General features: G+C 39.9%; 1 protein-coding gene across 1 annotated transcript in view; it reads right to left on the minus strand.

Annotated features, from left to right (window-relative positions):
- Positions 1-13,402, minus strand: part of man1a1 (mannosidase, alpha, class 1A, member 1) — a 141,122-nt gene extending 127,720 nt beyond the window's left edge. The window contains exon 1 of the mRNA XM_056405112.1: positions 12,699-13,402. Within this exon, the coding sequence (XP_056261087.1) occupies positions 12,699-13,208 (510 nt within the window). The 5' untranslated portion in view covers positions 13,209-13,402. The remainder of the gene's footprint in view (positions 1-12,698) is intronic.
- Between the last annotated feature and the right edge of the window lie 3,440 nt (positions 13,403-16,842).

Raw genomic sequence — 16,842 nt, forward strand, 5'->3', positions numbered from 1 at the left:
ATCATCAGCTTATCTGAAAAATTCAAAATCACCAAATTGATGATGTGGCTTTCATTAGACGGTGATGATTTGTGAACAGGAAGGAAAAGGTTTCAAGAAAATCACTGTTCCCTCTTCTTTAGCACCTCATCATATACTCCATACAAATAACTTAATTAGGAACATTTAAAAGAGAAAGTATGAGAGAAACTGTGTTGATATGAAGCGTCTTACTCATAACATTGATGTGTCCTGCCATTTTAACGCCTCATTGTCCTTTACCAAACCCAAAAAGATCAAAACACAACACTCTAAACCACCTCTGACTGACAGGTTGACCACATTATTGTTTCTCCTAGTTTCATGTTGTGCTATGCAAAACTGAAAATGTAATTGCTCTCCAATATTACGCAATAAATTGGGAGTTATTGTGAAAGCAATCAATAACCTCTGAATGCTAATGAGCTAGCAGTATACGATCTCCAAGCCAGACAAGACAAATTGCACCTCCTGGCCTCACAAATCCAACAGCTGCGACAATCGCACAAGGCACGGTCATTAATGGCAACGCCAGCCCATAGATTTTACATGTGTGTGTTCACCCAAAGCCCCATGAGGCTGAGAGGCCGCTCTGCTCAGCATACATCACTGTCTATAGCAATACAAATGCTAATAATACTGCAATCCTACTGTAGACTGCTAATGATCCAAAAAGCAATGCACAGTATGTCTGAACCTAGAGCTTGGACGTGTGTGGCATATTTTCCTCTTTGTCCATTCTGTATAACATAGGATTTTAATTTTAGAATATACAATAATTTGAAGTCAAGGCAAATAAGGCTAACAAGAGGAGAACTAAGTGTACTATAATACTATAATGGTTCTTAAGGTTGCCTTGCTGTTAATGAAGCACACTTCCTGCATGTGTTTCACAATAAATACCTTACAGTGAAAGCCAAGGGATTCTGTCCTCTGAACTGCTGGAAGTGTTTTAATGTGAAACAGATTGACAGATTTTCATTGACAGCAAACAGCAGCTAAACAAACTACCGCAGTAAATGGGGGTAGATCAGAAACCAGGAAGGACTCACAAAAATATGATCACATTCACAAAATATCAATAAAGACATTTCTCAAATAATAGCTTTCTCTTAACTTGTTAAGTTCCTGTTCCACCAAGAGGTTATGTTTTAACCTGTGTCTTTTGACTTGTCAGGATTACACAAAATGTACTGAACGGATTTGCACTGAATTTAGTGAAGGGATGGGGCATGGACCAGGGAAGAACACATCAAACAAATATTGGGGCCGATACAGATTATTTACTATGATATTTTTTTTCTGAGGTCTGGTGTATGTTGGCCTTAGCGGAGGTCTGTGCTCTCTAAGCGCCGTTCTAGTTAAGTGATAATTAAGATGATTTTAATAAATGGAAGGCACTAGTAAAATAAATCTACTGTACAACTATGATTTTTGTGTGTAAAGAGAGACAAGTGTGTGAAGCTGAAAGAGAATAAGTGCGAGAGAAAAGAGGAGAGAAACCAACAGACACCAAATAAAACATGGTCACATTTGTAGAGCTACTGGAGTCTGTCAATAAGCAGCTGCCCACAGCAGGAAGTGGAAGAGCACGCACGCACGCACGCACGCACGCACACACACACACACACACAAGAAAACCAGGTCCATTTCCTACTGCAGGCGAAAGCCTGTGGTGTATTGATAGGATTCAGTAAAGAAAAGCAAAGCTCCACAGTCACCTTTAGCTGAAAATGTCAGCTTGTACATACAGGAGGTCCGGGTGGTAAAAAATAAATAAATAAATGAAACACCACCACTCTTCCCTTTGCCCAGCCTGTTAATCTCTTCAGATTTTGTTAAAACAACAGGTAAGCAGAGCAGTATGTCTCTCTGTGTATTTGTTCTTTGATAGTTTAAGTGCATGTCCACCAGCTTATGTTTGGCTCTTGTTGATGTTGGGGGTACATGCTCTCTAGAAGCTTAAAAAACAAGCTGTAAGTGGAGAACAGTGGACTGAAGCATTAGACAGAGGTGGTTCAAACGATGTGTGCAGCGAGCCTGAAGGGTTATTGATGACTTGTTACTGACATTTCATTTTGCTAGCTATTTCAGGCACTAATTCTTTTTCTGTCTAGTGTACGTTAAAGGCACTGCAACATTAGCTGACTGGATGATTATATTTCCATCGAATGACTGAAAGCACGTTTCAAACCTCCATGGGCACAATACAACACAGATTTATAACACACAACACATTATGTTCATTTAACCTCAGTGGCACACTGGCAGCACTTAAAAACATTCAGTCTTAACTGTTTAAAATTGCATCACCTGGCACTTTCATGCATCACCACACCCAAAATGAAGCCCAAGGCAAAAATGCACTTAACTGGCTTTTGCCCTAGTGCTGACATTGTAGAGGAAACATAACAGTTTTGTCTAATTTTTGCAAAATATAAACTTTCTAAAACTGGTACTCCAACAAAGCAAAACCCCGGGTATCTGAATGATGTCAGCCTATAAATTCTACAATAGCAATATCTCTGCATTCACAGTCCAAACTTTGCTGTTAAGATATCTGGTCAGTGTAATCAATTATTGTCATAAGACACAAAACTCCCAGAAATTAACCAAAGTGCTTTCATTGCTGATAAATCTGCCAATTATCTTCTCAATTAATTGATTAATCATGTTTTTTATTAAAATGTATGAATTTCCGAGGCCTGAGTTGCTTGTTTTTTCCAACCAACAGTTACAAGGGCAAAAAATAAATTCTATTTACTATCAAAGAAGGGACAGAAAAGCTGAAGATCTTCATATTTAAAGCCATGGTTTGTGTTTTTACCAAAAAAAAAAAAAAGAAATCAATTCTCAAAATAGTCGAGGAATGTTTTGTCAATCACCATTGATTAATCAACTATTTGTTGGAACTCTAATCACGTTGGGGTTAAAAAATGCTCTTTAAGCCGACCTGTGATAAAGTATTATTGATTGAGTTTCCAGTATTTTTCTGGTAGTGTTGGCTTCACATTTACTTACTTTTTAATGATTTGAAAAAAAAATCAGGACTTCATTTGATTTACTGCAGAAAACCCCAAAATTTAAAGCCTTCACTTTCTCTATTTTACCAGGCAACAGTTTCTATTTTAAAGTGAATTGCTGGCAGCAAAGTGGCTGATAAAGCAGGCAGAGTCTACCAGTACAGTGCTGCTGGTGTGAAGTACATGTTTAACTTTCCATGACTTTTCATGTCCATGACAATTGTGGCTGTAATGCGTAAAGGCGATGTGTGTATGTGTGTGTGTATTTCAGCTGGTGTACTGTACATGTACAGTCCTCCTTGTGCAGTTTCCTATCCGAGCTTCAAGGCTTGCTCGTGCCTTGACCTGAAGCACAAATACTAGGTAATAGCACTAACGATCCATCTCATTTATTTTGCTCCAAGCTTTTCCAAATTAATGCTCAATGACTATGCATGAGCAGGAATGAAGCTGGGAGAGTAGATACAGTAACAGCACTAAAGCCCTAGATGTACCTCGGAGATGGATACAGTGTATAGGCAATAAAGCTTAATATACCATCATCTCCCCATCCAGGCCTGTGGTGTGTGGGATGCTGGGGCTTGCCCCTGGCTATGACTGGACTACACAAAGGCTACAAGATACACACATAGACACAAATGCATGGAAGATGTGCAGTGACAGTTTGAGTGTGTATACATGCAAAATTGACTCATCAGTCACTCTGGAGTCTAAATTCCCTGCTAGAAAGACCTCAGAGCCAGGAGGCCGCAAGCAAAGGACCTAGAGCGAGTACATTCATCCTCATCCTCATCCTCCAACCTCTGCTGAAACCCAACCACAATCGATCCACACTGACTCCCTAAGAGCCACGCTGTAACAATCCATATTATTATATATGGATTTAAAATATCTAAAGCCTCGCAGGCTATCCACTAGGACTATATATTTACAGTGACTTTATAACACTATTACAATATTCATTACTCTGATCTTATACTCCTCGCTAGCGTCCTAGCCTTGGCCTAGAGGTACAGCATGATTTGTCTTCACAGGGTAGACATTGGACATCCTCATATATTACACTAGCTTATAAGATCTCTGGGTAATTTTCAATTCATAATTTCATCCAAAACAATTTACATTCGCTGCTTATACCATTTTGATATCTTGCATAACGGTTTAGAAATTTCCCAATAAATTTTTTACTCTACAATTTCCCAGTGTGACATCTTCAAATTTGCGTTTTTTAGTCCAAAACCCAATGATTCAGTTTACAATAATATGAAACAGAGAAAACTAACAAATGCTCAGATTTAACAAGCTAGAACCAGATAATGCTGCTTCTGCTTGAGCTGCAACTCACTGTTATTTATTTTTTTTTTAGCAATTAATCTAGTGACTATTTTCTCAATTTATCAGTTATGTCTGGTCTGCACAATGTCAGAATAATGAAAAATACTCCTACAGCCAAAGTGATGCCTTGAAGAACTCCATTGATATTCAGTTTTCTGATGCACAAATCCTCACCACTGAGAAGTTGGAACTAATGAATCTTTAGAATTTTTGCTTGAAAAATTACATCATTGTATTTATATATTATCAAATAAGCTGCTGATTAATTTCCTAGCAATCAACTTAATCATCTCATCGTTTCAACTCTTTCATATAATGAGCTAATATTGTGAATGCACCCAGGCAAGTATTTTCATTCTGATTGGGCTCCTATTCAAATGAATGCCTTAAAAGGATCCACATAAACACAGCTCTATCGCTTTATGAGAACTGGGCACTGGAAATGAACAGGGCTTCCATTGTCAGAAGTTCTCTGTCTGCATTAGCACACACAAGTACATTAATTTACATACACACCTATGAAGGAAGCAACAGAACTGGTTGTGGAGCCACAGCTATTATAGCCATTAGACAATTATACAGAGCACCTGGAAGGGCCAGCAGTAACTCTATCTGACACACACACACACACACACACACACACACACACACACACACACACACACACACACACACACACACACACACACACACACACACACACACACACACACACACACACACACACACACACACACACACACACACACACACACACACACACACACACACACACACACACACGTCTGGTTTCCACTCTAAGAAAAGAAGTAGGACCAAGGAACCAGAGGCAATTAGTCCAAACGGCCGAGACAGAAATAGGACTTACAGGATGCCAAGTTAGCCCGAGAAAGAGGCAGAAACTGAGAATTTTATTTCAGGCTCTAAAGGTTGGTGAAGTTTTTTTTTTTTTCGGTGATACACAAATGCACATTTGCAAAGACACACCCACACATGCACGCAGAGTGGGGAAAACAATTGTGTTCAGAGTGGGAATAAAAACAACTGGACTCAATCCTGAAGACAGCAAAGCAAAAGAGGAGAAAAGAGAAGCAGGGAGAGAAAATAACCACAAAGAGGGGCTGAAGATGACAAGAGGGAGGAGAGAGGAAAAGAAGGAGGAAGAAAATGACAGGCATGTAGAGACATGAAGAAAGAGAGAGAGAAGACTGACGTTTCATGTTTCCTTGAAGGTCGGCTTTGGACGAACAGGAGAAACCTATTCAAACCACCAGACTGTAATCCACAGTTCTCTGAACAGCAAGACGCGTGAGTGTGTATGAGTGTGTGTGTACGCAAGCCATTGCTTAGTTTCTGCTCTGCGTGCACATGCATTTCAAAGAGGAGGAGGTGCTGACAGAGGTGACGGGCTGACAGGATGTTAAGCGATTGTCCTTTTAAGATAGTGAGCTGAAAGGAGTACGCACTGCAAACAAACTGTCCTTATGGCTAGTCAAACGTTCATTTGCATCTCATCTGCATACTTAAACAACAACGAGCTCCACCTCATCACATCACACACACACACACACACACACACACACGCACACAGCAGGAGCGGGATGATGAGTCAGACAGGACAGCAGAGGTTGTAGAAAAGGTGAGTGTGTGTTTATCAATTAGCAACAAGTCTATTATTATATTAAAATAATGCTGCCATTAATACAGGGCTTCAGCAGGGGATCTTGGTGAATTTCCAGGCATCCCCTGGAAGTCCTTGAGGGAGTTTCAGGAGATCCTGGGAGTCCCCAGTATAAAAAGGAATAGATTACCTCTGTAATTTTAGATTTTCAAGATGCTATTAATACCAATAAAAACTCAGAACCAACCAGTTTATATGCAACAGTCCAAACGTATCATCTCCAGTATTTAAATAATACCAATGCCACATTTATACCTGACTAGGACTCTTTGGGATCATTTTATCTGAAGTAACCTGGAGGCAGGGATTGAGGTCGCACTAAAAAGTGAGTGAGGCAGCCTGCCGTGATTGAGTGATGCAACCACATGCAAAAACACAGAACTTTATAATGATATAGACAAAAAAAAAAACTATATTTAATGTGCAGTGGTGGCATCTGCCTGATATACTTAATAAGGTCAGTGGTTCCCCAAATGTTTTCTTTAGTACAGTAAGTGAACTAAATGTCCTTGGATTGTGATGACGCTGAGAAGAAAGTGTTTGCTGTCATTTCAAAATAAGGCCTGTGAAAATTATTAGGCAATAAGTGTGGTAATGTGTGTTTTGGCAGGCCAGGGAGGGATACAGTTCAGTGTCAGCTGTGGATGTGAAACAAACTTCCAGTATCAGTATGTGATACATACTGATACCTATTTCACACAGGAAGTGTGAATATGACGCAAGTGCAACTGCACCAACTCACATTTGACATTCTTTTGAAATATTCATGTAGCATCACAGGTTCATCTCTGATTGTCTTTGTTTGAAGAGCCTCCAATTTGCCAGGGTAATTCCATACCTACACTGCTGAACCACAGCATAACACTGAATTAGGAGACATAAGAGCCAAATAATGTTCAGTTTGTTTCAGTTAAATCCACATGCTCTCTCGTTCCTTACGCATGTTTGTTCTGTTTCCTTCTTACTCTCAATCTCCCTGAGGCATCAGCTAAATGACAATATCATTAAACTGGGTCTCAATCTGGAAAAGAGACGCCTGTCTAACTCAAAACTACTCACAATTTCAATATATTCCATGGCTGCAATGAAATCCTGAAATGTCATCCATTCCAGCTGCTAGGAAACGTGTTACTGCCAAATAGAAAAGTAGTTTACTATGTCAAATAACACAGGTGTTCTAGCATCCAGCATCTGCCCCATCCACATTGATTTTCCTTCTGTTTATCAGCCGAGGTTTTCATTATTACCCCCCACTGCTCTTGCCTCCACAGCCTCTCTGAAAGCGAGTGAAAGCCCAGTATGCAGACGGCAGGGAGGAGGGGCTGTGGAGGGGTTCTCCAGAGAGCCTTTGATTTCGAGCAGACAAACAGATTTAGCTGATTGTAGGATTGTGGCGGTCACTAACAACAAGCCGTTTATCCTTTACAGAGGGGCCCCAGCAGCCTGTCCTCTGCCCATCACAAACACAACGCTCACCCACTGAGACCACAACACAGTGCAGGGGCAGATCCCTGGATAACTGAGTCAGATGGTGGAGAGGCAGAGTAAGAAGCCTGCATCAGAGAACTTTATCTTCAAATAACTTAAGAAGCCTCAGCTAAATAAAAACCAGGCCATCGGGTCATGGGGAGCATGTAAGAGTGTGTTTGCATGGCTGTGTTAAATCAACACAGATACTGGCTTTACTGAAGGAAGAGCTGAAAAATTAAAAAGATAAGAGGAGATCTGTGGAGGAGTTGAGTGTGAGCCTTTAAACCTCAAGCTGTCAGGTGCAACTATGCTTTGGTATGGCTTAAAATATCTGAATAACAATAAGGTGAATAATTTGTTTTGTCATATCACTTACGACTGCAAATAATGTCAGCCTATTTGTCCTTTGATCATTATGCACAAATTAACCAGCTGCTATTTTTGGTCGATGTATGAGTAGGAGCACAAAAAAGCAAGATGCTTCCAAGAACAAAACTTTCAGTAATATCCCAGAGGCTTTGAGATGGAAATCAACCAATCACAGTAGCACTAAGATATCAATATACTACAACTACTAGAGGTCCAATTTTCCGACGCTTCTAACAACTGTGACTTCCTTGAATGCTACTATTATGACTTTTTCTAAAACTATTGCTGCAACTACTGAGTCTAATTTGATTACTGCAAAGATTACTGGCATTTTTATAACAGCTACTAATAAGATTTATATTCATCTGATAGGGAGAGTACTGTTCCAAAAAAAAGACCTGAAGCCCAAAAGCAAGAAAAGAAATGAAAATCATACTAGAGCTTAATCCATTTGAGTCCATTGCCTTCAGCTGTGGGACATTATGACAGGCATATTTCATCTGTCTTCGCACATTTCAAAGACAAAACAATAATTCAATTAAATCACAAAAATAGTCAGCAGAACAATGGCAAATGAAAGTTGTGACCTTAATCTTGACACGTCAAGATTTCCTCTAAGGAACTGTGAGAATTTGTCACTTTTTGGTGACATTTTATGGACCAGAATTGCTAAATCAAGGAAGCAATCAGCAGATTAATCGCTATTACTACTATTTCCAGCAGTTGCAGCGGAGCGCTAATGATGTAATGATGGTGGTATCAGGTAATCTAAGACAGGATGCTTAGTCTTCTCTGTCAAATGAGCAGCTATACTGTGTTTAGATCTTGTTCAATTGCACGTATCAAAGCAGAACAGATCTGCAGGTTTCATGCACTTCACCTTGTAACCTACAACTGCAAGGTCCAAATCAATAGCTGTGACCAGGGAATGTTATTATAGCCAAATAAAAACTCTCCTGCTGACATCTGTCATATCTAATCACACAAGGCATAACCAACATTACTTTATATCAACTGTGGCCACTCAGGATGATGTGATCCGTTTGAGAAGATATTTATTTAAGAATTGCTCAAGACTATGGTGTGCTTTAAGATAAGCTGAACACTATTTAAGCAGAAACACTATTTCTCTTTTACAAGTGAATAAAGTCATAACAATCTATCCGATGTCGAGCTGTTGAGGAAGTATTATGATTGTATTATGTGTTGCTTTTTAGTTATTTTAGTCGATAAATGTTTTCAACTCCACCATATGTATGGCATGTCTGACATGACCTGTGTCAAGTTGAGTCTTTCTGGTGTATTTCAAATGATTACACTTCCTCCCAAACATTTACAATGTGTTCATTAGTTGCTTCATTAGGCTGGAGGTTTTGGCAGACTTTTGCGCTTATTTTCCTTTCAGAAAATACTGCACTGTCATAGACCACTTCTACAACACTGTGAGTTTACTCCGAGATTACGCTGAGTCTATCTGCATAGGGACAATTGAGTTTATCCTTGCTGTGACAAACTGTCACCTCACAATCATAACAGCTGTCACACAGGAATGGCAACTGGATGACAAAAAGCGTCAAGTGCCAAACATTGGCACCAAAGATTTTAGATGTGTCGGTGGTCAATATGTTGACATGATCTGATTGATGCCTAGTTATTGCAACAACAAAAAAAACCTTTCAGTCTGGATTAGTATGTTTTTAAGAGTCTGCTGCGCAGTGTATAAAAAGAAATAAAGCCCCTTAACAACACACATCAGCATGCAATGCCACCTAAACTAACCTCTCATAGCCCTCATGTAAAAACACAGAATTGATTATTTTAAGTTTGTTTGAATTTGGTCCCCAAATTCTGCTGCTAACACTTCTGACAGGTAATCAGCGGGTGATCAAAAAAGCACCATTTAAAGTTCTGCTGGGTCTTTTTAGTTTACTACAGAAATCAAAATCAAATACCCAGCTGATGATGGCAGAAATGTTAAAAATAAACAGTGGATATGCATGTAGTGACCTGAATCAAAATTTCAGTGATCGTGCTGGAGCTATTAAAATCCTCAAAAAGCAGCATCAGAGCCACTCAGCCCAAGTACCTTTTTTTGCGGAATAAAATGAACTTGATATTTGGTCATTTAAAAAAAAAAAAAATAGCCCACAGCGTTACAATCTGTGTTTCCACTGTACTGTTTAAACACAGATAGCTGCCTTAACAAACGCTGGAAGTATTCAGAAGAGTTGTGTTTTTCTGAACGAGACCAATGTAATGTGTTGACTTTTCTCCTCGCTCGCTGCTGCTGTTGTTTTCAGAGTCACACAGTTCATTGTTGAGTTTGAAGACATAAACAGAGGGCTTGGAGGGAGGACATTTGGAATTTAGAGAGTCTTTGATGGGTGCTTTAAATTCATGATGTGTGCTATAAATTAACACAATTTCAGATTAAAGACAGACATTAAGTCAACTTAATCCACCTTAAAGACTGGTAGGTATGTCTCTGTGTGACTCAGAGGTATTTCTTAACGCTTATGTTATTTTAAATACGATGTAATAAATTATAGGTTAGTTTACTTTTTGACTAGGATTGAAAGACTACATCTCATTCATAGGCTGCTTCAACTGAAGTCCTCATGTCTGGGGTTGTATGTTTGCATGGCCACCAATGTGATGACAAATGCATTAGACACCTGTGACATAGCCTATGTGATGACAATCAGCTGACAGGATGCGCACTATTGGCAAACTGTAATTTGTAAACAGTATGGCCTCTCGCTGACTTGAGGTGGTTCATGTGGTTGACAGCATGACAGCAGGGTTGCTTAACCTTTTAGTGGCAGGTGATGTCATCTTAAGGTCACAGGCGTCCCCCATTTGCATTTCAAACAGTGTGCCTATGATACCAAATACACAAATTAATCACATTAGGTTTCAGGGTGGCTTTTTCAACCACGCACCGAAGCGATATATCTATAAAATATCATCTTTTGAACATTTCAGAGCATTTTGTGAAACATAATACTGTTAATAAGTTCAATCTTGTCTTTCAAGGGTCTTGAAAGGTGCATTACTATTCACTGGTAAGATTTCCTGAAATTATTAGACAGCGGATTAGTCTTTACCATTAATTGCTTTTCACATATAAATATATCCTGGAAGCATCCATTATCCATATTGGGGTATTCAGTCAATTCTATCATTGTGTTATTTCATTTTGTCAATATTGACGATAGCTCTACATATACCCCTGAGGCTGTTCAGGGAAGTCATATTCTGACCTTCTACATATGAGCTCTATGCCACAAATGACCCACAGAGATCTGATTTTCAATGAAAGGCCAATATCAGTCCACCTGAATATCTATACGCCAGCCACATGTGCTCAATCAGGAAACCAACCCTTAATCTGCTCACTCACTCACTCAATGGCCCTCTGTGTGAGACTACCAGTTTAACACCTGAATGAGTAAATGGAAATGAAAATCACTCCACTGAACAGATCTATAAGAAATGCTCTCCAAAAGCCCCATGTGAAAACTCTTTTCCGAAATAACACTTAAGATACTACAGTTCTCTCCCCCTCCATTTGGTTAAAAATTCTAGTGAGGATATTTTATTTTATTTTATTTCAGAAAGGGAGAGTTGGGATCATAACACCACAGCAGAAGGCAGCAGGCTGACTGCACAGCATCAGCAGCCACCTGAAACCACCTCTGAGACTTCACCACTGGGCTTTCCACTTGTTTCCCCACACACACACTGTGCAATGACATAACACAATAATATCAGACAGACATGCTACCTGTTGGTGTTTTTCACCCTGCTGCAGGCTACAGGGCTAACGCTTTCACTGGTGTGGAATGAGAGGACATAAGGGGGCACACAAGCCACAGAATAAAGGGGATATACAGGAGCATTGTGACACTATCTTGGTAAATACATATGATGGTAAATGACTCCAATTAGTGATAATTACATCACACAAAAAATCATTGCTATGGGAAATAATCAAACGAAGCATGGATTCGCATTTTCCTTAAAGTACCTCATCTTCAGGTTACAAACTGTGGAGCACACTGAACATGGATCACATAAATAACTGCGAAGTGCTAATAGTGGTGTTTGACTCTCCACATCCATGATCCCCCAATGTCCCCACTTCATGACTTCACCGATCCAAGGTGGTCTTGAGCCAGCCCTGTATTGTTCTGATACGGGAGACTTGAAAGACAGGTAGATCCGCCCGGACGGGGGCGGTGGATCCTGCCTGCATTCTTTCCATTTCCCCCCAGGAACTGACTGCTGTTAAATTACGTGTAAAGGAAAACGTCACGCCGAACTTCGTTTAAAAATCGGCCAAATCAACGTGTCTAATTCACCAGCAGGTGTAAGCAGATTTCATAACATGGCACAAGATCTTAAGCTAAATACTACAAATTGTTCTGCCAATTTCGGCTTGAAATGTTTACACCATGGTCAGCTTTCATTCAGCAAGATCACAAGTTGTATACTTGTTGTACACTTAATGCCACAGCAATGTGCGGTATAACGTAAGCGACATCGGCGGGGACTTTCTCAGGCGAGCATTTCCTAAAAGTTATAATTTTATTCACTTTAGTGCTCGCTGGTGTTTTATATGTGTGCCGAATTGTAGAGGGGATATGCCTAATTCGTCTTACGTTTCAAAAAATGTTCTATTGTGGATAAAAACAGACCTAGGACAAAGAAAATTTAAAAAAATGTCAGATATTTCGCGGGGTTTGGAGTGACGTTTTTCTCCATTTAACGTACAGTGCGAGAGCTCAACAGATCCTTACCTCTTTGATTCTAGTCCGTCTTTCCCTGGTTTCGGGGTCCAGAGGTTCGTGCCCAGTCGCCCCGGGCGGGCGGTGATACTCAACGAAAGGTAAATTATTGACATCCTTCCCACCTTGACCCATACTCTCCTTTGCAACTTTCTCCTTCTCATTAATAATGTCTTGTTTAATCTCGTCGGGCCGTTTTTGCAGAGTATCCTTTGCCTCTAGCAGAGCTTTTTCGTGGTCTTTCCTGATTTTTGCCAGGACCCTCTCGTCGTTTCCAGCCGAACCTGAGTCGCTGCTGTCCGGACCGGTGCGGGTGTTGGTCTCCACCGCGGAGGAATGAAAGAAAACTCCGCTAAGAAGCTTGGACGAGTCCGGTAGGAAGAAAATGGCCCCGAAACATAGGGTTATAAAAGCGCTGAACACCAATAACAAAATAAATTTCTCTGTCAACCTGAAAGAGGTCGGGCTGGCAGACTTCCTATTCGGGGTCGCGGTAAAAGGCAGAAGAGTTGCAACTGGCATTTTCCCTCTTCCTTCAACAACTAGAACAACAAAAAATGAATTTCAACGGTTGAAGTAACTCACGTCGAGCTCAGTTTCGGCTTATTCCGTTCAGAAATCCATGTCCAGTAAGTATACACGGTGTAAAATGTAGAATAACAGTGGTAAAATCTCCGGTAAAAAGTTGTGGAGTAAGGCGCCTGTCCATACCGGAGACTCTCTGCAGACAGACGGAGTCCAACGGCTCACACAGGAAGCTACGGTAGATAGGCGTGACAGACAGCCGCGATGGGCTAATCACTTTCTGCCCTGTGAGTGGTGGGAACGTGGGGGGCGTGTCCTCCCAGCGCATGGGTATAAAATCGCTGACAGCAGTGGTGAGTACTTTATTTTCCACTAACAGCACAGCAGGGAACACCGAAGTGTTATTGAGTTTGGACAAAGTTATATTTTTTAAAGTCTGATGTTATTCGATGCAGTTCATTTGTTCAACAAATTCCATAAAAATTCTAAATTAATTAAATAATTATTAGAAAGTTTTGCCTGTATCCAAAAGCCTGCAAAGGTGAAATATAATATTTGTTGCTTCCACATTAATCTGTCTGAAGGTAAAGTTAAGGTTCGTGTTTGTATTGAACAGTAATTGCTGCATCTGTGCAATTGGGGGTCGTTACATGTATACAGACATCACTTAATTTCAATAAAAATCAATAAATATATAGTCTATAAATGAAAATTGACAGAGAAAGTGCAGTCTTTGTTAAATTTCAGTTTTTTTAAATATACATTACATATGTGATAACAGAGGGAGCTTTTTGGTGCATCTCCCTGTCAATTATGTTTTGTTTTTTCTTTTTCTTTTCTTTTTTCAGTTCTTTTAATAGCAACAGGATCAGGAACTAGATAGGCCTACATAATACTGTATTTAGGCTGTTTTAGATTCAAGGGAAGTACAGTATAAGCCAGATTTGTTGAATATATTGACAGTTTTTTTAAAAAGCTTTTTTAAAAGTATTTTCTTAAAAGCATCAAAAACAGCAGGAGTTGTTGTAGAGTTTGCAGGTATGTGCTGCTTCCTGTGTGGCAGACCCATCTCCTAACCATCAGGCTGTTTTACTGCTGAAAAATCAAACAACACACATATATATATATATAATATTATATTGCTTATTTGCACAAACATCTTTTTTCCTCCTCTATGGGAAAATTACTAAAAACATGAGTGTTTGAGTCTTTTATAAGAAACCAACATATGAGATACAGTCTGTTGAATATGTATAGAGCTTTTCTCCTACCTGTTTCTTGTACAACAAAAGGTAGCTTTTCTCTGGTGACAGACTGAGGCGGCCATTGTCTCACTGACATGCTTGTAGAGTTACAGTTAGAAAGTAATACAGCTGTCAACAAGTAGCTACATGCACAGACACATTTCTTTTCACTGCAGGTATATTGGCTGATTTCTGAATGTTTGTTTTAAGATCAGTTATCATCATACCCTGTAGAGTCATTGTAAGTATAGCAAAGATGGATAAAATAACAACTTCCACTTCTGGACTCAAGATTCACCCACACCTCTCTTGACAAAATGATGCAGCTGTTCGCCCTCTCCAGGTTGAAGGAGTGTGTGAATCTGAATCTTTTCAGCTGTAGGATCAACACTTTGTTGTCAAGAGAAGAGATTTGGATCACATATTGAAAGCGGAAGACAGAAAGAGGGAAACCGCTGAGCCTGACACCTGACTGCATTGTGCTCAGGTTTAAGGCCATTTGTGATGGATGTCGCATTACTCACTTTGGCAGTGTCAAGAATGACCAGCGCTGAGATGACTCCCAAGCAACCGGCCCTCCTGCAGCAGGGAACAGGAATAAGAAGCATGTTTTAGTTAAAATATTTTCATGGGTGATATCAAAATCACTTTGACACACACATTTATACAAATCCACAAAGTTTGAAGTGGGGATAGAGTGTGTTTGGAGTTGAAATGAGCAGCCCTTTCTTTCAAGTACTCCTGCAGACACTGGCTTCACTTCCAGGTCTAGGAAGAGGTTGATGTAATTGTCATCGATTGCATGTCACATCTGCAGAATGAGGGGCCAATTCAAATGACAATACAGCCAAAGAATACATGGACATGGTCAGCATGGGGAATATCTACAGAGGATAATATCCACATGTAGTGGATCTCACTCTGTGTTGTGTTATGTAAGGAATGAGACAGTGTTTCCTGGGATGGCCTTGAGCATTTTATTGGTGTGAGTGGTCAATAGCAGCTGCAATTCTGCAATTATGAATAGACAACATTTTGTAGGGTTTTTTCTGTGTAATATGCTCCCCACGCCTTCCCAGTAGAAAGTATGGTGAAAGAGGAAGTACAGCTCTCACGAGTGCAGCAAGTACAACTTTTTTTTTAAATAAACCCATAACAGCACTTCCTGCTAGACCAAAAAAAACCTCCCATTTATGAAGAGTGAGAACATTTTTATGAACATAAGAACACTCAAAATCTATATGCGATTTTACAGGTAGATATAATGTCCTGTTCATCATATAGCGCAAAACATACACTTATTACATAACGAAAGTATAAAAATGTCTATGGCTGTGTATTCATACCCTTTGCAGGTGGCTGGAAGGCAATGTGAGTACAAGGCAGGTGTAACTGATGTGAATGACTTAAACTCAGAGATAGCTCCTCTGCACCCTCAGACCCTCACAAACCCTCTGGAAAGAGCAAAGGTGAAGAAGCAGGGATGTTTTTCAGCTGTTGTTACTTCATGTTGACCTGTAATGTTAATGGAGAAACCAAAGAGTGATAGCGTCTGTGTGAGAGTGTACGAGGTGCTGTGCCTGATGAGCTGAGAGTCAGGGTGAGGGCGCCACACCTTCTCCTAGCTGTTGAACTCCTGAACAAAATGACTCAATGTATAAACATTCAGTGTGTGTTTGAGTTTCTGTGCTGGATGTTGCCTGAAGCAGGCTGGCTCCACTCTGGAGGGTTTTTCTGTGCTGGATGAGGTAAACAGGTTTTAGAAGTGTCCAGATATTTTTGTCCACAGACTGACAGTGTTGGATGCAGTCTGTGACCTCACAAACCATGTTTTTGGCCATAACTCACAAATTCATACACTAATTTTGGCACAATTTAACACAAATGTCAGTGAGAATAAAATTATGAAGTGATTTTATTTTATCTCCAAAGGTCAAAGGTCAACTTCACTATGACATCACAATGTTCCGCAAACACACTTCTGGCCATTATTCAATGCTGTAAATCAGGAAGGAGAGATTGTGACCATATTTCCTGCAACTTGACTGGTTGGTGGAGGAATATAACCACGAGGAGGTGATTCTAGTTCATTTATACAACTGTTAAAGATCCAAAGGGGTCGAGTTGTCAAATATTTAACAAAGCCACCAATTAGAAAAACACAAAATATGATTATCATCTATCACCCCAGCACCCTGCAGATTTATCTTATGGCACTGAAGGAGACTGAGCCCTGGACTGGGAACCACTGATCGAAACTACCTAACTGTATGTAAAGCAGATCAAACCAGCAGTGAAAGGCGACACATCAAGAATAAAATCTAATACTGACAATATATCAGTCACAAGCACCACAGGAAGTATTTTTGCTTGCGTAAGCTTTTGAA

Source organism: Seriola aureovittata, chromosome 19 (genome assembly GCF_021018895.1).
Source record: "Seriola aureovittata isolate HTS-2021-v1 ecotype China chromosome 19, ASM2101889v1, whole genome shotgun sequence".
Taxonomy (NCBI): Eukaryota; Metazoa; Chordata; class Actinopteri; order Carangiformes; family Carangidae; genus Seriola; species Seriola aureovittata.